General features: G+C 39.1%; 2 protein-coding genes across 2 annotated transcripts in view; both read left to right on the top strand.

The window, feature by feature from the left end:
* LOC113436464 (protocadherin alpha-5-like) overlaps window positions 1–21,862 on the top strand; it is a 203,992-nt gene that overhangs the window by 16,912 nt on the left and 165,218 nt on the right. The window lies entirely within an intron of this gene.
* LOC113455114 (uncharacterized) overlaps window positions 1,633–21,862 on the top strand; it is a 38,655-nt gene continuing 18,425 nt past the window's right edge. Inside the window, exons 1-4 of the mRNA XM_087928710.1 lie at window positions 1,633–4,068; window positions 5,587–5,689; window positions 5,824–5,849; window positions 12,674–15,070. Of these exons, the coding sequence (XP_087784836.1) occupies window positions 1,705–4,068; window positions 5,587–5,689; window positions 5,824–5,849; window positions 12,674–15,070 (4,890 nt within the window). The 5' untranslated portion in view covers window positions 1,633–1,704. The remainder of the gene's footprint in view (window positions 4,069–5,586; window positions 5,690–5,823; window positions 5,850–12,673; window positions 15,071–21,862) is intronic.

Raw genomic sequence — 21,862 nt, 5'->3', positions numbered from 1 at the left:
GTAGTCCACATCTGCAGTGACTCTAAAGTATAACAAGTAATAATTGCATTACATTTAAAGCCCCCTCAAGTACAATAGCCAATGTTGGCAATATAGTTGTCAACTCTCAAAATGACTTTAGTTGAAGCCATATTCTTTTTACTTCATTTCTTAGTTGCTATATAAATGGGGGGGAGGGGAAACTTCAGGGTGTGGGATAATTTCCTCCCAAGTGCCAGATATAACAGCGATAAGGCCTGTGGGAATCCAGGTCGTCTGAATGAGAGCTTGTAACGGTTGGAGGAAGTAGCTGAGCAGCCTGCCATCTATCTGGTTGGTTAATGTGACCAGTGACATTAGGAGGGTGGGTGATATCTATTCCTTTTATTATACTGAAAATGCGGGAAATATTTAGAGTTGGTTTCACATTTGAACATACCTATATGATGTACCCAATAAAATGGATCTTTGAGAAAACCCCAGCCTCAGAATCCTGAATTGATTGGGCCAATACTCAAAACCATGACATTAACCAAGATGACAATAGTTTCTGATAAATTCAAAAAAGTGCTTATGTGGGTGGGGGATTATGTAAAGATTATGTGGGTGGGGAAAAAAAGAGAAATTGAAAAATATCTTTAACCTTGAGGTAAGAAAACTTGATTGGAAGTGCATTTAATAGTAACCTTAAAAAAGCTGAAGAAATATGACATAGAAGAAACTTTTGCCCTGTTTTCTGTGTCCCAGGATGGAGGAAATAGGACAGTAGGTTCTGACTTCATGAAAAAAATTTCCCAGGCTAATGAGGTTAATAGTTTTGCTACTGTTTTCTTCTGAGCTATAAAAAGTAAAGGTATAAATTCCTTTATGATGGTAGCTGTTCAACATGTCTAGGTGTGTGTGTATATAGGAAAAAAAGAAAACTTCTTATGTGGGGTTATTTAGCAACAGACTCATTAAGTTACTTGAAATAAAATAAAAACAAGAGTACATATTTGAATTTCTGTATCTTTTCCTTCTTAAAAGATTTTAAAATTATATAAGCTAAACAGGGGTCAAATGAAATACATGAGTTAGATTAATTGTAACATGCAATGTATTTCAGGAATAAGCCAATTGAGACATCACATGAGTTTTGAGAACTTGCCCTGCTTGTCGTTTGCCTAAAAGGTTCAAGTGCTACATATCCAGCTAAGATTCATAAATAAAACTAGAAAAGTACTTCTACTTTCATAGCATTGGAATATGTTCCAATATTATTAATGTTGCAATTTCTTTGAACTTGGTCAAAAGTGTGATTCAAATAGTTTGCAGCTACCTCAATTTCCCTATCTGTCTATTGCTCATTTATTGGGAGCAGTGGGAAAGATGACCAACGCGTCAATATAAAATTTAAATTAATATAATATTTAATGAACAAAAGAAATAAAACTACACAGAATATCACAGTTTCTCATTTTGAATTTGGGTCACAAGAGGTCGCTGTTTCCTAAGGAAACCCTGTAAGTGAAACTGAAAATGCAGAGCCCCTCCCTTAAAGGGACCGACATTCCTGCCAGCCAGATCCACAAGGAAAATATTGAACGACAGAGAAAGCTCAACAAGCCAAGATTCAACCTATGAATGTATTGCCAGTATGGCTGAGCTAGATGGGCTCTGCTCCTGACACCTTTAAGTCAAGATATTTGGAGAAAAAGAGAAGAGCTTGCTGGTGTTGTGTCTGCAATGCTTACCTGGCCGAAGGAGCTGCTGCAGCTGCTTCTCCTCTACACCGTCTGGAAAATGGGGAGCGGCCAGCTCCATTATTCTGTGCTGGAGGAATCTCAGCACGGTGCCTTTGTGGGCCGCATCGCCCAGGATCTGGGGTTGGAGGTGAGTGAGCTGGTGCCTCGGATGTTCCGGATGCTGTCCAAAGGAGAGAAGGACTATTTTGAGGTAAACCTGCAGAATGGGATCTTGTTTGTAAATTCCCGGATAGACAGGGAGGAGCTGTGTGCCAAGAATGCAGACTGTATTGTTCATCTGGAGGTGATTGTGGAGAAACCTCTGAGGTTCTTCCATGTGGAGGTTGAAATCAAAGACATTAATGACAATGCTCCTGTCTTTCCAGCCAGGGAACAGATCCTGAGCATAGCTGAATTTATAACAGCCTCTGGTACCCGATTTCCTTTAGACGGAGCCTCTGATGCAGATATTGGTACTAATGCTATGTTAACATACAAGCTCAGCCCAAACAACCATTTTGCTGTTGATGATTCAGAAAATGATGAAGATGAGAGTAAATCTGTAGTACTTCTATTGAAGGTGCCACTTGACAGAGAGGAGAGCCCTGTGCATCATTTAGTATTGACAGCCACTGATGGGGGTGAACCAAAACTCACAGGAACTGTTCAGCTAGTCATCAATGTGCTGGATGTGAATGACAACCCTCCTGTCTTTAACCAATCTGTTTATAGGGTAAAGTTGCTAGAAAATACAACTAGCGGGTCATTAGTCCTTATTCTGAATGCTACTGACTTAGATGAAGGGATTAATAGGGAAATCTCTTACTTTTTTAGTAATAAAGTACCTCCACATGTCATGAAGCTATTTAGTATAAATTCTGGTATTGGGGAAATCAGAGTGATTGGAAAATTGGATTATGAAGAAAATAAGTTCTATGAACTTCCAATTGTAGCAGAAGATAAAGGCAATTCGCAGTTATCAGGACATTGTAAAATTCTCATTGAAGTGTTGGACATAAATGACAACATTCCAGAATTATCTGTGAATTCTCTTTCTGTGCCATTGCCAGAGGATTCCCCTCCAGGGACTGTGGTAGCCATAATCAGTGCTTCTGACAGGGATTCTGGCAACAATGGACAAATAAACTGTTTCCTCTGGCCTATTGGAGTCCCCTTCCAACTCGAGTCCACATTCAAGAATTACTACTCCCTAATTGTTGGTGCAATCCTAGATCGAGAGCAGGTGGCTGAATACAGGATGGTTGTGACAGTGGAAGATCAAGGTGTTCCACCACTGTCTTCCAGTCTCACCCTCTTAGTGCCTATCAGCGACATAAATGACAATGCTCCAGCTTTCCCACAGACTTCCTACACAGTCTTTGTGAAGGAGAACAATCCCCCTGGTGCTCACATCTTCACAGTATCTGCCACAGACCCAGACATAGCTGAGAATGCTCTGATCACCTACTGGATAGATGAGAATCTCTGGCCATTGTCAAGCTACATCTCTGTACATTCGGAGAGTGGAAAGCTCTATGCTTTGCAGTCCTTGGACTATGAGGAGTTGAAACTGCTGGAGTTCCAGGTGAGAGCCAAGGATGCCGGAATGTCCTCCTTGTGTGGCAATGCAACTGTTCAAGTCTTTGTGATGGATGAGAATGACAATGCACCTTCTGTATCAAGGTCATCAGAAGAGAACCTGATTCTTCTAGTCATTCCCATGATGCCTGGGCATATTGTAGGCAAGATTCATGCCTTGGATGCAGATTCTGGATACAATGCATGGCTAAGCTATGAACTGCTTGAAGAAAGCCATGGTCCTTGGACTGTAGGGCAGTATAGTGGTGAGGTGAGTACCAAATATCCTCTGGATGAGTCAGAAGGAAGCAAAATCCAGAGTGTGCTGGTTCTTGTAAAGGATCATGGGAAGCCTCAACTGTCAGCCACAGCCACCTTGAGTATGTCACTTATAACAAGTGGTCAGACAATCAAAAGGGATGTTAATCTTCAAAGGTCAAGCGAGAGCTTCATGCCCCTGGTGGACTCGATCAACATCTATCTGATCATTGCCATCTGCTCTGTTTCCAGCCTCTTCTTGCTGGCCACTCTCATCTACGTGGTCCTGCGATGCCACTGCAAGGCAAAGGAATCTATGGTTTATGGCCCTGGCATGGCCACCCTGGTGTGTGCCAGTGAAGTGGGCAGCTGGTCCTATTCCAATCGCCACAGCCACATCCTGGCAGGTGTGAGCACAGAGGCTGGTGCCAAGAGTGACCTTATGATTTTCAGTCCCAACATTCCTGTCTTTGCAGATAATGGGGAACTTATCAATGGGGTGGATGTGCCTCCAGATTCTGATAAAAAGGTGAGTGCAGCTCTAGGAGTCCTTGTCATCCGCTTAGCATCTTATTTCTATGCTTATAATTTTGGATTAGTCTTGGGATAATATTGTTTTGGAATTGTTAGATTTAGACACCGATGGAAAATAAATTGAATTACAAATCACGGATACTTTTTTTATATGAAATATTTTTCCAGTTTGAGAAGCTATAGAAAGGTGCAAAAAAGTTTGTAGTTTACTTGACACTAAATCTGTCCTATACTGATAGTAAACATAAGTAGGCTCTTCACCTGATATTATCATTATCATGATTTTTTTGACAGTATTTATGTCTGCTCCATGCTTTGGAAACCTTTTAAACTTTATTAATTTGTTAGACACACTGATCATTATAAGTTTTTTCATATATTGTTGGTAACTTTAGAAATAGAAAGTATAATTTTGTACAGGGTTTAAAAATGGTTTAAAATAATATATTTATAATACAGAAATTAAAACCGGTAAGTGGGTAGTCCTATTCTTGGAATGATAAAATATCACCTTGTACTAGAGCTGTCTACTACATACTAGAATGTTGGATCCTTTTCTCCTGTTTCTGTTGCAATATCTGCAGTGTCACATTTTTTGAGATTAGAAGGAATCAAGTGATCTTCCTACACCAAAGTCCCTCCCAATCCTTACATTCTATAATCCAAATCTTTGAGAATGGCATTAACTTAGCATGTGTTTTGGGACTGGGACTTCGCTGTTTTGGGATTTAGCATGCTCATCAAATATTTTGCAGTCTTGCAAGAATCTATCGATCAGTCATCAGTGAAAGCTCTCAATTTATAAACAACTTTTCTGGTTTTCATGCCCATTACGTTGTCATCTTGTCAGATGTTGCTATTCAAAACTTCCAATTATTTATTAATATAAGTAACAGGGGAGATATTCATATTCTTTTTAATTTCATCTGTTTTAGTTAAATCTCCATTAATGATAATATTTGCTTGCTGTGATGGTTATATTGCCTTAACCCCTTGGATAAATTTCTCTCCAAAATCCATGACTTCCAAAACTTTAAACATAACGTCCCAATTTAAATTATCAAAAGCTTTCTCTGCATCCATAAATATTAGTGTTGCTTGCTTCTCATTATAAAATTGTAAATATTCAATAACATTCAAAACAGTACCCATTCATTGTCTCTCAGTTATATTTCTGGCAAAAAGCCAGGATGATCTTTGTGAATGTAAGACTGTAGAAATTTCTTCAATCCTTCTGCTAGTATTGCAGTAAAAAGTTTATAGTTCTTGTTTTAATATTGAAATTGGTGTATAATTTTTAATCATCAGAGCATCTTACCCTCCTTTGGCAATAACACAATATTAGCATCTTTCCAAGTTTGAGTCATCTTTACATCCTGTAGTACATAATTCATTATATCCTTTAGTGGCTGTAGGAGTTGCTCCTCAAAATATTTGTTCTACTGGCTTGTGAGGCCATCTGGACCTGGAGCTTTATCTATTTTCATTTTTAATACTTTCTGATATTTCAAAGGTGGTTACTGGAATCACGCTGATTCTTCTTGAACTCTCACTACATTTTGCTAGCGTCAACCATCGCATCCTTCTTGCCTGGCTGAAGGGATTGGCTCTGGGAGGTACAAGTTGCAAGGATCTCCTCCTTTCCCTTTGGTTTGGTTCATTTTGAGTTGACAGGAGAGATGAAATTGAATCTGAAGCTTTTAGTGGATGGAGGTTCCTCAGAACTCTATTGTATACACTTTTCCCTTAGGTTTAATATCTACACGAAAGCACTCGGTGAGGGAAGTATGAAGTGGGGTACCCCAAGGCTCTGTTTTAGGCCCAGTACTCTTTAATACCTTTATCAGTGATTTGGATGAGAGGTTAGATAGGGAACCCCTCAAATTTGCAGATGACACGAGGCTGGCAGGAACAGCCGACACTTCAGAAAATAGGCTTAAGATACAGAACAGTCATGACAGATTAGAATATTGGGCGCTATCTCACAAAATGAAATAGTGAAAAAACTAAGAGTCTACATTTAGGCAAAAAAAACCAAACACACAGGTATAGTACAGGTGAAACCTGGCTCAATAGTAGTAACTGTGAGAGGGATCTTGGAATCCTACTGAATAGTCACTTAAATAAGAGTCAGCGGTGTGCTGCAACTGCCAAAAAAGCTGACACAGTTCTAGGCTGCATTAACAGAGGAATAGAATCAAGATCACATGAAGTGTTAATACCACATTATAATACTTTGGTAAGACCACACTTGGAATACTGCATCCAATTTTGGTCCTCATGATGTAAAAAAAAAGTGTTGAGACTCTAGAAAGAGTGCAGAGAAGAGCAGCAAAGATGATTAGGGGACTGGAGGCTAAAAGATAAAGAACGTTTGCTGGAATTGGGTATGTCTAATTTAATGAAAATAAGGACTAGGGATGACATGATACCAATGTTCCAATATCTCAGGAGTTGCCACAAGGAAGGAGTCAAGGTTTTCTCCAAAGCACCTGAAGGTAGGATAAGAAGCAATGGATGGAAACTATTCAATGAGAGAAGCAACCTACACTGTGTGCACAATTATTAGGCAAGTGAGTATTTTGACCATATCATGTTTATGTGTATTTTTCATCTTGAAACCATAAGCGAATGTTTAGTGAATATAAGTGTATCAGGTGATGTGTATTTGTGTAATGAGAGTGGGTGTGGCCTAAGGTGATAAACATTCTACATCAAGGTGTGCATAATTATTCTTTTCCATAGACAAAATGGGCCAAAAAAAAAGATTTAACTGACTGAAAAGTCAAAAATCATGAAAACTCTTTTAGAGGGATGCAGCACTCTTGAAATTGCTAAGATATTGGGGCAAGATCACAGAACCATGAAATGTTTTATTGCAAATAGTCAACAGGATCACAAGAAATGTGTTGGAAAAAAAGATGCACATTAACTGCTAAAGATTTGAGAAGAATCAAACATGAAGCTGCAAGGGATCCATTATTCTCTAGTGCTGTCATATTCCAGAACTGCAACCTACTTGGAGTGCCCAGAAATACAAGGTATTTGGTGCTCAGAGACATAGCCAAGGTAAGGAAGGTTGAAACTCGACCACCACTGAACAAGACACAGAAGGTGAAATGGAAAGACTGGGTCAAGAAATATCTGAAGACAGATTTTTCAAATGTTTTATGGACTGATGAGATTAGAATGCCTAAGACTGTCCCCACTCACACAGACAAGCAAGACACCAGAATATAAACTGACAGCAAACAGCACCCCTCACTAGCACTGATGATGTTACCTAGTTAGGGTAGTGAAACGTCTGCAGGAAAACAAACAAGCTCAGAGAGCACAAAGAACCCCACATTTGAACACTGAGCTACAAATATTCTTTATTGTTTTAGTTATATGCTCCTCTTTCCATTTTTTTGTATCAGAATTTTTCGTCCCCTAGTTTGTCAAAAGCTTTTTGCTCAATCATACTGGTCTTGTATGGTGTCTTTTGTTTTTCTTTCTCTGATCAGCTGAAATAGAAGAGTCCATCTATTTCCTCTGGTTGGTTGGTTGGCTGACCTGTAATATACATCTATAGCAAAGTCATTTTTTGACCTCTAATATTTATCCAACTACTTTCAAAAAGGCTTTCATCTCTACTGTTGTATATTTCTGTGGATTTAGGCATTTCAACCCTTTATTTGACCCTAGAGTTGATACTCTTCTTGGATTTTTGTCCTCTGAATGACATGCTGCCATCAAGCCTCCTCTAGACTTTATTTTTCCTTGTAGTTGTTTCTTCCTTGCTGTGTTTTGTTTAAATACAGACTTCTGAATTTCTCATTTGCATGGCTGAGACTCCCAAGTGGCTAGATGTGCCTCTAGACCATACACTTTCTCTTCTAGCAACCCCATGAGTTTACATTCGGGTGCAGGTATAATTTGAGGTACAGTCCTCCACAGGCAGGAACACAAACATAGCATACACCTTGCAGGTCATCATGGTGCTAGTTTCTTTCTCCATGAATTGATTGCTCTTCAGGATTTCTGCAGGTCAAATACATATTCTTTTGTACGCTTCCTATGTTAGGTTTTTAGTTGTAAGATTCACTAGCTTGATCTGCTGTACAAGGTCCCAGTTCTCTGCAGCTTGTGGTGAGCAAGTCCTTGCTCTCCCAGCAATCTCTGGTGGTCTGCAAACAGAACAATGATTCCTGTAAATGCAACCAGTGACTTGATGTGTTGTGCTCCAAGTACCATACATTATGAAAGTAATATGCAAATACTACCACCTCTTACAATACTAGACAACACAGTATCAACAGTAGAGACCTTCAAATTTCTAGGTTCTATCATATCTCAAAACCTAAAATGAACACCTAACATCAAAAACGTCATCAAAAAAGCACAATAAAGAATGTTCTTTCTGCACCAACTCAGAAAACTCAAACTGCCCAAAGAGCTACTGATTCAGTTCGACAGATGAATTATTGAGTCTGTCATCTGCATCTCTATAACTGTCTGGTTGGGTTGTGCAACCCAACAAGACAGACACAGACTTCAACGGATAGTTAGAAATGCAGGAAAAAAATGGCTACCAACCTGCCTTCCATTGAGGACCTGTATACTGCATGAGTTAAAAAGAAGGCTGTGAAAATATGTACAGATCCCTCATATCCTGGACATAAATTTTTTCAACTTTTAGCCTCAAAATGATAGGGCTCTGCATATCAGAACAAGAAGACACGAGGACAGTTTTTCCCCGAATGCCATCACTCTGCTAAACAACTAATTCCCACAACCCTGTCAAATGAGCTATTAAGACTGTATTACTATTTTTCTTCTCATCCTCACTAGTACCAATCTCTTCCCACATGGCTATATCCATGTTGCTTGTATCTGTACAACTTACAGTGTTTTCATAGTTTCCTAGTACGATTTGATTGCTTATTAGTATCCTATGGCTATCATTAAGCGTTGAATTTTATGATTCTTGATGAATATGTTTTATTTTTTCTTTATGTACATCGAGAACATATGCACCAAAGAGAAATTCCTTGTGTGTCTAATCACACTTGGCCTATCACACTTCTATACAACCAGCAACTCATTTCTCAGACTGCCAGTTTAATCCACTGGATGATGTCCCAGTTCTCTGCAGCTCTTGGCGAGCAATTCTTTGCTTTCCCAGCAATCTCTGGTGCTATGCAAACACAACCAGTGCTTCTGTTCCTAAACCACTAAGTTGATCCAGTTCTCAATATATTGTGGTGAGCAACTCCATGCTCTCCCAGCAGCCTGTTATGCTATGCAAAGGAAACCAGTGACTCGGTTCCCAGGCTACTAGCTTGATCCACTAGATGAAATCCCACTTCTCTGCAGCTTACAGTGATCAACTCCTTGTTCTCCCAGTATTCTCTGGTGGTCTACAAATGCAACCAGTGAATCGATTTGTTGTGTTCCAAGTGCCATACATTATGAAGATAATCTGATCATTAAATCATTGCTTCTTCCAGGATCTCTTATTTCTTGTTCTACCACAAACTGTGAATCAAATTTATTATGCCACTGATGGATTTTGAAATCCCTCTGTTACATATTTGACCAACTCATCTTTTAGATGAAAGCTCTTTCTCATGAAGAAAAACATTCATTCCCTCTTGTATTTTTTTAAAAAAAGATTTTAAATCATTCAGATTAGCAAACATGTATTGATAACATTAATGAACATCGGAAAATATTTTCATGGGCTTAGTAATAAAGAAGAACTTTCATGTAATTGTGACAAACTGTTTAAAGATCTAAAAACAAGAACAATCTCAAATAAAAACAAAAAAATGTATAAGAAAATGAAGAATAATAAAATAAAAATATGGAAGAAACTAAAAACAACACAAAAAACTAATACTATAGAAGAGTTTGGAAAAAATTATTGCACTACAGGATTTCCCTCCTTACTTGCAAGTCAAGTTGAAATATCTCCCCTTTAAAAATTTTTAAACTGCTTCTTTATTCCTCTGATTGTGAGACAAATACATTTTTCTGTAGTTAGTGATATCTGAAACCCTAACTTCTTCACTTAAATATCTAAGAATAACGAAAAAAACCAATAGAAAATATATTTAAACACTTTTCATTAAGTTTTGTTTAAATAGCTAGTATTTCTCAACCATTTCCGGTGGCAGATGTGGTAGAACTATTTTAACCATCCTGCTTGGTAAGATAAATGAAAGGTGTGATCTCATATTGTAGAACTTAAATATGTTCCCCAAATTTCTGTATTGAATAGATACAAAGGCCTACATCATAAGCAGTTTCAATTTCCAACCTGTATGCTAGTTGTACTGAAAACACATACATTTACATTTCTCAATAAAGATAATTATAGAGTATTCTTGCTCAATGTTATAAATAATATTTTAAAATAATAAATTATTTCAGTTCATTTTGAACATTTTTATTTATGTTCAACATTGGTTCAATGAGGATGCACTGTCTGTCAGAAATTTCAAGTTGAGTGATTTTTTCCCCCTTAATTTGCATGAATTCTGTCCTTTTAAAAGGTTGTAAATAATGAGAAATAGTTTTTAAAGAGATAAGCAACTCTATGCAACTTTCCTTCTGTGTTACTTTTCCTGCCTCAGTCGTGAGGCAGAAAAAAACCCCATGTTTCTACAGTGGGACAGTTTTTCTTTTCCTTTTTTCTTAATATCATTTGTTTATCACTATAAACTGCTAATTTAAACAAGACAAAAGGAATAACCTAACCCATGGATGTGAAACTCGATCACATGACATGTCACGGGATGTATTGCAATGTTTTTTTCCTTTGTGGAGGCAGTGCAGGCGTGGCCAGTGTATGATACATCTGGCCCATGGGCCACCAGTTTGACACCCTTAACCTAATTCATTAAACTGGTGGATAATTAAAATTCTAAATTCAGCATATCACCATTACCAAGAAAAAGACCCTAAACACATTTTTTTCTGGTTAGGATACCACAGAAATGTGACAGCTACATAAGAAACTTAATTGCAGATAATAATTAATCTGTATGTAACCGCTGACTGCCTATAATGTAAGTTGGTCTTCCATCTGCAGTGATTCAAATGCTTAGCTTCTCCCTTCTCATGAATTAACAAGTTCTTTGTGTAGCTGTTTGTGGCCTTGAAACTGATTGTGTTGAATGTTAACATAATTACCAATACTGCCTCTTGGCTTACTTTTCACATGTAGTATAGCACCACAAAGTTGTTTCAGTGCCAGGTATCTTCCTCCCCAAAAGGAAATGGAAGTTTATTCTGCATCAAAATAAATATATTTTCTAAACTATAGGAAGTAATAATAATTGCATTACATTTAAAGCCCACTCAAGTACTATATCCAATGTTGGGCAATATACTTTCTGATAAATTAAAAAAAAAAGCTAATAAGAGCAGTAAGGATTACAGGGGTGGGGAAAAAAGAGAAATTGAAAAATTGAAATTGAAAAATGTGTTTAACTTTGAAATAAGACTTGATTGAGGATGCAGTTAATAGCATACTTAAGGAAACTGAAGTAATATCATAAAGAAGAAACATTTAACTTTTTCCTTTGTCCCAGGGTGCAGGAAATAGTACAGTGGATTCTGAATTCATGAATTCCATGCCCCAGTCTAAAGAGATTGATTTGCTAGAACTTTTTATGTGAGATTGTTTAGGGACAGACTCATTAAGTCACTTGAAATGAAATAAAAAGAGTACATGTTTAAATTTCAGTATCTTTCTCAAAACATTTAGTACGAAACTAAATAGGGGTCATAAAAAATACATGGTTACATTAATTGCAAAAATTTTTGAAGCCCACCCCTGGTTACTACCCTTTGGAAATGCACTCTAATATGGGGGTTAGATTAATTGCAACATGTAATCTATTTCAGGAATAAGTCAAGACATCACATGAGTTTTGACAACTTGCCTTGTTTGTCATTTGCCTAAAAGGTTCGAGAACTGTATATCCACCCACACTCAGAAATAAAACTAGAAAAGTACTTCTGCTTTCATAGCATTGGAATATTGTTACGTGATTCTTTGGAATTATTCTTCCAATGTTTGTGATCTTGGTCAAAAGTTTCATTCAAATGGGTTGCAAGTTCCCGCCATCTGTTTGGTGCTCATCTATTGGGAGCAATGGGAGAGATGGCCAGAGAACCAGACATATATGTATTCCATTATAATGCATTTCCATGGAAGCACCAAGGGATCAATATAAGATATAAATTAAAATAATAGTTAAAGAACAAAAGAAGGAAAATTACACATCAGAGATACATGAAGGAATAGCAGGTCCTTGAAGCCTTAAGGAAAGAATATCACAGAGGCTCAATGAAGAATGGAAATCTGTTTCACATTTTGACTTTTGATCACAAGAGGTCGCTGTTTCCTAAGGAAACCCTGTAAGTGAAACTGAAAATGCAGAGCCCCTCCCTTAAAGGGACCGACATTCCTACCAGCCAGATCCACAAGGGAAATATCCAACAAGGAAAGAAAGCTCAACAACCCAGGATTCAACCCATGAATGCATTGCCAGTATGTCTGGGGTAGATGGTCTCTGCTCCTGACACCTTTTAATCAAGATATTTAGAGAAAAAGAGAAGAGCTTGCTGGTGTTGTGCCTGTGTTTGCAATGCTTACCTGGCCGAAGGGGCTGCTGCAGCTGCTTCTGCTCCACACCGCCTGGAAAATGGGGAGCGGCCAGCTCCATTATTCTGTGCTGGAGGAATCTCAGCATGGTGCCTTTGTGGGCCGCATCGCCCAGGATCTGGGGTTGGAGGTGAGTGAGCTGGTGCCTCGGATGTTCCGGATGCTGTCCAAAGGAGAGAAGGACTATTTTGAGGTAAACCTGCAGAATGGGATCTTGTTTGTAAATTCCCGGATAGACAGGGAGGAGCTGTGTGCCAAGAATGCAGACTGTATTATTCATCTGGAGGTGATTGTGGAGAAACCTCTGAGGTTCTTCCATGTGGAGGTTGAAATCAAAGACATTAATGACAATGCTCCCATCTTCTCTGCCAGGGAACAGATCCTGAGCATAGCAGAATTGATAACAGCATCTGGTACCCAATTCATATTAGAGAGAGCATCTGATGCAGATATTGGTACTAATGCTCTGTTAACATACAAGCTCACACCAAGCAACCATTTTGCTCTTGATTTAGGTAATGATGAAGATGAGAGTAAATCTGTAGTACTTCTATTGAAGGTGCCACTTGACAGAGAGGAGAGCCCTGTGCATCATTTAGTATTGACAGCCACTGATGGGGGTGAACCAAAACTCACAGGAACTGTTCAGCTAGTCATCAATGTGCTGGATGTGAATGACAACCCTCCTGTCTTTAACCAATCTGTTTATAGGGTAAAGTTGCTAGAAAATACAGCTAGTGGGTCATTAGTCCTTACTCTGAATGCTACTGACTTAGATGAAGGTGTTAACAGGGAAATCTCTTATTTTTTTCATGATAGTGTCACTCTACATGTCACAAAGTTATTTAGTGTAAATTCTGATACTGGAGAAATCAGAGTGATTGGAAAATTGGATTACGAAGAAAGTAAGTTCTATGAACTTCCAATTGTAGTACAAGACAAAGGCATTTCTCAATTAACTGGGCACTCTAAAGTTCTTGTTGACGTATTGGACATGAATGACAACATTCCAGAAGTATCTGTGAATTCTCTCTCTGTGCCATTGCCAGAGGATTCCCCTCCAGGGACTGTGGTAGCCATAATCAGTGCTTCTGACAGGGATTCTGACAACAATGGACAAATAAGCTGCTTCCTCTGGCCCATTGGAGTCCCCTTCCAACTCGAGTCCACATTCAAGAACTACTACTCCCTAATTGTTGGTTCAATCCTAGATCGAGAGAAGGTGAATGAGTACAGGATGGTTGTGACAGTGGAAGATCAAGGTGTTCCACCACTGTCTTCCAGTCTCACCCTCTTAGTGCCTATCAGTGACATAAATGACAATGCTCCAGCTTTCACACAGTCCTCCTACACAGTCTTTGTGAAGGAGAACAATCCCCCTGGTGCTCACATCTTCACAATATCTGCCTCGGACTCAGACATAGCTGAGAATGCTCTGATCACCTACTGGATAGATGAGAACCTCTGGCCATTGTCAAGCTACATCTCTGTACATTCGGAGAGTGGAAAGCTCTATGCTTTGCAGTCCTTGGACTATGAGGAGTTGAAACTGCTGGAGTTCCAGGTGAGAGCCAAGGATGCCGGAATGCCCTCCTTGTGTGGCAACACGACTATTCAAGTCTTTGTGATGGATGAGAATGACAATGCACCTGTTGTGTCAGGATCATCAGAAGAGAACCTGATTCTTCTAGTGGTCCCTGTGTTGCCTGGGCATATTGTAGGCAAGATCCATGCCTTGGATGCAGATTCTGGATACAATGCATGGCTAAGCTATGAACTAGTTGAAGAAAGTTTGTGGAGTGTGGGACAGTATAGCGGGGAGGTGAGTACTAAATATCCTCTGGATGAATCAGAAGTGAGCAAAATCCAGAGTATCCTTGTTCTTGTGAAGGACCATGGAAAACCTCAACTGTCAGCCACAGCCACTTTGAGTGTGTCACTTGTGGCAAGTGGTCAGATAATCAAAACGGATATTAACCTCCTCAGGTCAGGGGAGAGCTTCGTGCCCCTGGTGGACTCGATCAACATCTATCTGATCATTGCCATCTGCTCCGTTTCCAGCCTCTTCTTGCTGGCCACTCTCATCTACATGGCCCTGCGATGCCACTGCAAGGCAAAAGAATCCATGGTTTATGGCCCTGGCATGGCCACCCTGGTGTGTGCCAGTGAAGTAGGCAGCTGGTCCTATTCCAATCGTCACAGCCACATCCTGGCAGGTGTGAGCACAGAGGCTGGTGCCAAGAGCGATCTCATGATTTTCAGTCCCAACATTCCTGTCTTTGCAGATAATGGGGAACTTATCAATGGGGTGGATGTGCCCCCAGATTCTGCTAAAAAGGTGAGTCCAGTTCTTGGAATCCTTGTCATCTGATCAGAATCCTATTTCTATGCTTATAATATAGGATTAGTCTTGGGACCATATTGTTTTTGAATTGTTAGGCTTAGATACCAATGGTAAATAAATTGAATTACAAATTTTTAATACTTTTTTATGAAGAAATATTTTTTTAAATTTGAGAAGCTATGGAATGGTGCAGAGAAAGTTTATAATTTATAGTAAGTAAATTTGTCTTATAATGATAATAAACATAAGTAGGCTCTTCACCTGATATTATCATTTTGGCCTGCCAAGCTATTCTTGATCTTTGTCTTGTGTGCAGATGGACATTAAGGAATGATTTTTCTTTTGTTTGGTAATTTTATTATTTGATGACTCAGTTCTCACTGATGCCTGTTTTTGTGACAATATTTATGTCTGTTGCATAGTTTGGAAACTTTTAAAACTTTATTCATCAGCTAGAAAAACAGATCTTTATACATTTTTTCATATATATTATTGGTAACTTTACAAATAGAAAGTATAATATTGTTAACAATTGGATAGAGGTAATATATTTGTAATACAGAAATTATAACTGATAAGTAAATAGTCATATTTCTAAAATGATCAAATATTACATTGTACAAGAGCTCTCTAAACCAAACTGGAATGGCTTTGTCAGTTTAACAATCACTGTGTAATTTTTTCTATCCTGTTTTTATCCTGTTCTATTCTGCAGTGTCACACTTTTTGAAGTTAGAAGGTATCAAATGACCTTCCTAAGCCAAGGTCCTCCAAGTCCTTACATTCTATAATTCAAATTTTTGAGAATGGTGTCAATTTAGCATGTGTTTTGAGAGTAGGGAAGGATTATATCATATGAAAACCCAGGTCTTTGTCTTATATAGCTGAATGAATAATCTGAGTGAATAGAATAAATATGAGGGGATTGGAGGAGGGAAATCCTTACAACCTTCAACTAAATAGTTTTGACAGGCTGAAATTGGTGCTGGGGAGGTTCAGCAGTGTTTTCCAATATTTTAAAGAAGTAAATGTGTGGTCCTGAACTTCCAGAATTCTCTGCAAAGGGCAGCTGGCAGGGAATTCTGAGACTGCAAACTGACATAGCTGAAAATGATGGAGCTCAAGGAATTTCTGTTGTATTCTAAGAAACTCATAGAGCAATTAAGCAGTAAATGCTAAAGATCTGCTTGGATTTTTCAGGAACATGTCAAATGGGAACATTATTTGTTTAATCAGGCAATTTTCTCAGTATAGATGTGCTTTGCCAGTCCTTTAATTCTGTGATGTATTTTTATCTTCACAATCTATTTTATAAGCCTGATCCCCCATCGATGTACTCATAGTTTAACTTCATTGAGATCAGCCAAGGTCAGCTGGGTGTTGCATCAACTTCCTGAAATAGTGTCATTATACTATGTCATGATATGGACATCTTATATACTGGTTTTATCAAGGCATTTGACAAAGTAGAGTATAACTTTCTGATTAAGAAGCTTGTTAAAAGTGAACTTGATACCTTGTCAATTCAATGAATCTACAGCTGACTTGAAATATTCAAGGCATGATGATCAAAAGCTCATCAAACTGTAGGCAGGAACGAACAGTCAAATCTTCATGGCTAACTACCATGTTTCCCCAAAAATAAAGCTTGGTCTTTTGGGGGGGGGGCACCAAAAAAGGCACCAGGTCTTATTTTGGGGGGATGTTTTTTTCTGACTGACCTTTTGGTGGTGGCACCGACAGCCCTGCCCAGCAGGATCCCACTGTCAGCCCACTTCTTCTGTACCCGCTTGTTAAAGGCTTCCATTTTGCTGTCAGAGGCCTTTAGGAAAGGCCTCTGCAACCAAGAAAAGAGGTGTTGATTGATGTGAAAAACCAGTCCCCAGCTTTTGTTTCGCTGTCAGAGGCCTTCAGGAGCTCTGTTATTGGCTGCAGAGGCCTTTTCTGAAGGCCTCTGACAGTAAAATGAGGTCGGGGGGGTGATGTGTGCAAGCAGTGGCAAGTGGCTGCAGAAGTGGGCCCGCAACGCAGGTGTCAGGGTGTTTGAGGCCTGGCTGCAACTGTCTGAAGGTAAGCAGCTCACCCCCCCCCATTGCCACCTCTCTTGATTTTTATCCACGTGCCTTGCCCCACCCACCCTGTGCAACTTGGTGGGGGAGGTTATTTTGGGGGGTAGGGCCTATATTGGGGACACATGTAAAAATCAAGATAGGGCTTACTTTTGTGGTAGATTGTATTTTGGGGAAAGCATGGAAATGCTTGGCAGTCGATCCCAAGACACTCAACTTTAGTGGCTAAATTTGTTTAGCTAAGGAGGGAAGGGGAATGAAGAATCACTTCATAGGTGACCAAACACTTTTTACTTGGATGGAGAAATGATGGAGACTCAATGCGTCATGTGCTTGCAAGAGGGACGCTTTGAAATGGAGCGATTAGCTCTGTTTCAAAGTGTCCCCTTTGCAAACAGACAAAGCTTCATCTGCCTCTGGGCAAAAAGTGTTTGGGCAGTTACCACCGACCTCTGCCTCTCTGTCCCACTGTCTGCTTGCCCACTGCTTCAGTTGAGGCCAAGCTCTTGGCATGCCCCAGCCTCAATCCGCAAAGAGCCCCTGTGAGGCCAGCAGCAACGTGGGCAGCTGCTTAGCGGCCAGCATGGTGCCTGCTGTGGCCAAGAAGTGTCCCGACAGATGCTGCCCAGCAGGCAGGCTGGTTGGAGACTGGGGCATGCTGAGAACTTGGCCCGTTGCAGCTTCAAGCAAGCAGACAGTGGGACAGAGAGGGCGGGACCAGTGGTAGTTGTGTTTCCACTCCCATCAGCTCCCACACTATCCGCCTCCTACACTTAAAAAAAAAAAAGACCTTCCCAAAAATAAGTCCGAGTGCTTATTTTCAAGCCCAAAAGAAAATAAGACCAGGTTTTATTTTCAGGTAAACATAATAGCTCCAAGGTATTTAACCTTTTTCTCTATCTTAAAACCCGATTCCCTTGACTCCCTCAACATTTCATAATCTTGAGAAGCCATATTCTTAACAAGCATTTTTGTTTTCTGTTTATTTATTTTGAAGCCCACTAAATGGCTCCAAACCATTAAGCTTCTTTATCAAATATTCTATGTCAGTTTTGGGATTTTGCAAAAATATAACTAATGTTTTGGCCCATTGATTGCCAGCAGAACCAGCAGCAGAGTCAAATAAGGAGGTGGGGGGAGCCTGGGCCAGCTTTGGAGCTTTTGGAAGGCTCTGATGAGAAAGCAGAATCAGAGGCAGATGCAGAGCCAGGGCCTTCTGTCCTCCCCAAGCAGAGAGGCAGCTGTCTTCGGGGCCTGAGCTGAGTGAGGGGGAGGAACAGATGGGGCCCATCTCAGATAAACATATGCAAGGAGAAGAGAGCAACGGAAAGCACTAAGCCGGCTCTTGGGGAAAAGAAGTCGTAGACACTATCCAGCCCCTCCCTGGCTGGGAAATAAATAGTAGGGGTTTGGGAGTGGCCTGTTGTAGACAACCATTTGTTTTACAGTATATATCAATCAAGTCGGATTCCTTTGCCACAACCAGGTTTGTCAGGACTAATTGCTCTGTATTTGAGGTGCCAGTTAAGCTGGGAAATAATAGGTAGTGAATTTGCCTCAGGATGAACAGAAATTTTTCTGCTTGGCTTAATCATCGAAGGACTGTTTTATCTTGAGTTCTCATGTGAACAGAGACTGTTGGTGCCCTTTTCAGAAGGCGAAAAGACTCTAATTTATGATTAATTATTTTTGGTTTTGTCTATCCAACGTGAATAAAGACTGTTCCTGCCATGTTTTAAAAAGGGGGTGGTTTTACTTGTGAGTAAGTGGTTTCTCATTGCTTGCAAAGGCTGGATCAGGACATTAAGTCATCAGGGAAAACTTGATTTATAAACTTTTCTGATTTTTATGCCCATTATGTACTCATCCCCTCAGATACTATTATTCAAAACTTTCAATACTAATATAAATAATAGGGGAGACAAAGGGCATCCTTGTTCTCATATCCTTTTGAATATCATATGTTATAGTCAAAACTATTAATAATAACATTTGCTTTCTATGATGGTTATATCACCTTAATCCCTTGGATAAATTTCTCCCCAAAATCTATGTCTTCCAAAACTTTAAACATAAAGTCCCAATTAAGTTATCAAAAGCTTTCCCTGCATCCATAAATATTAGAGCTGCTTGCTTTTCATTACAAAATTGCAAATATTCAGTAATAGATTAACAGAGTTGAAAGGGGCCTTGTAGGTCATCTAGTCCAACCCCCACCTAAGCAGGAGACCCTACACCATTTCTGACAAATGGCAGCCCAATCTCCTCTTGAAAGTCTCAAGTGATGATGCTACTACAACTTCCGAGGGCAAGCTGTTCCACTGGTTGATTGTTCTCATTGTCAGAAAGTTTCTCCTTATTTCCAGGTTAAATCTCTCCTTGTTCAGTTTCCATCCATTATTCCTTGTCTGCCCTATAGGCGCTTTAGAAAATAGCTTGACCCCTTCCTCTCTGTGGCAGCCCCTCAAATATTGGAACAGTGCTATCATGTCTCCCCTGGTCTTTCTCTTCATTAGACTAGCCATGCCCAGTTCCCGTAACCGTTCTTCCTGTGTTTTAGTCTCCAGTCCCCTAATCCTCCTGGTTGCTCTTCTCTGCACTTTTTCTAGAGCCTCCACATCTTTTTGTAGGGTGGTGACCAAAACTGGATGCAGTACTCTAGGTGTGGTCTTACTAAGGCTTTACAGAATGGTGTTAGTACCTCACTTGATCTTGATTGTATCCCTCTGTTAATGCAATTTAGGATTGCATTGGCTTTTTTTGGCTGCTGCTACTGCATACTGTTGGCTCATATTTAGCTGGTTGTTCACTAAGACTCCAAGATCCCTCTCACAGTTATTGCTGTTAAGCCTGGTTTCACCCAGTCTATATGTGTACTTTTGGTTTTTCTTGACTAAGTGTAGGGCTTTATATTATGTCCGCAGTATTTCGCTGGTACTACTAACTTAGTCACTGTTGAAAATGAAATAAAATTGGTTTGGCATGATCTGTTTTTAAACAAACCTGTGCTAACTGCTAGTTATTACTTTACTTGTTTCTAGTTGTTGGCAGATCTGTTTTTTATTATATTTTCCAGTATCTTCACAGGTATTGATGTTAGGTTGATTGATCTGTAGTTTCCTAGGTCTGTTTTTTCCCCTTTTTTGAAAATGGGAACCACATCAGCTCTTTTCCAGTCCTCTGGTAGTTCCCTGGTGCTCCAGGATTTTTGAAAGATGTGGTGCAGTGGTTCTAAGATGATATCTGCCAGCTCCTTTAGAACTCTTGGCATTCTCTTGCGATTTTTTTTTTTTGCTTATTTTAACTTTTATTTCTAGTCTGTCATTTACAGTTGTGTTTTTGGTAGATTGGGCTATGGTTTCTTTTTGCATGAAGACCGATGCAAAGCATGAGTTAAGCAGCTTTGCTTTCTCTCTGTTGCCTGTTACTTCCTTGCCATCTTCTCTCGTTAGTGGACCAACTGTTTCCTTGATTTTTTTTCTTGTTTATATGTTGGAAGAAACTTTTTTTTTATCATCTTTGACTTTTGTTGCAAGTCTTCGTTCATTCTGAGCCTTTGCTTTCCTGACTTCATCTTTGCAGATTCTGGCTATCTGCTGATACTCTCTTAGTTGTGTGTCCCTCTTTCCATTTTTTGTACTTGTCCTTTTTCTCTTTCAATTTGTCAGAGAGATCTTTGTGTAGCCATGCTGGTTTCTTGTTGCATTTCTTGTTTTTCTTTCTCAGTGGTATTGTGCTGGCCTGGGCTTCTATGATTGTACTTTTCAGAGTTTCCCAAGATTCTTCAGTTATTTTTCCCGTTAGGATTTTCATCCAAGGAATCTTTCCCAAGTTTTCTTTGAGTTTACTGAAACCAGCTCTTTTAAAATCTAAAAGTATTCACAAACTCACAATATCAAATAACACTCCAAGGGCCAAAACAGAAACAAAAGAAAAAGAAAAACAGAAAACAAAAGTGAAGCCCTTTCATTGCTTAATTGGATACCATTAAAACAAAAAACAAATCACATAGCTCTAAGAAGAAGCCAACGATCTTTCACTACTAAATACTCAATACTTCATTACTTCCATTACCTCATTACCTCAAGACTTATATCATTGATTAGATAATAGTTTGTCTAAAATAATTGATTTTTCAATTAATTGATGGGTGTAACAATTAGTTATTAACAACTGATTACTGATTTATTAAATTAGTCTGATTGATTGATAGTATTACTGTATCATTGATTGTCTAGTTGATTGATTGTCTAGTATATCTATATATTAGTTTAATTGATCACAGTGACCTATTAATTTTAAATTTTGTTTTAATTACTGAATTAATTAATTTATTGTCTATTAGCAACATTTATTGATTGTTTGTCTATCATATTGAATACTTATTGTTATTTGTTGGCATTGCTTACCAACAAATAAGACATTGACTACCAACAAATAAGATGAACTTAACTATACATCTACAAAACAAATCCACCATGCCAGCCAAAAACTTCAAACACTCCAGTACTAAACTCCAACAAGAGAAAGATTTCTCTGCCAATGACTACCCAGATGCACATTCAACCATCATTGAAAAAGAGGATATCATCAAATCACCTGCTAAAGATTAACCATCATTGCACATGCACATTCAACCATCATTGAAAAAGAGGATATCATCAAATCACCTGCTTAAGATTAACCAAACACATAGCCAATCTACTAAAAACACCCG

Source organism: Pseudonaja textilis, chromosome 3 (genome assembly GCF_049901715.1).
Source record: "Pseudonaja textilis isolate UNSWEBS1 chromosome 3, rPseTex1.2, whole genome shotgun sequence".
NCBI classification, from domain to species: Eukaryota; Metazoa; Chordata; class Lepidosauria; order Squamata; family Elapidae; genus Pseudonaja; species Pseudonaja textilis.
This window is presented reverse-complemented; position numbering and strand designations above follow the sequence as displayed.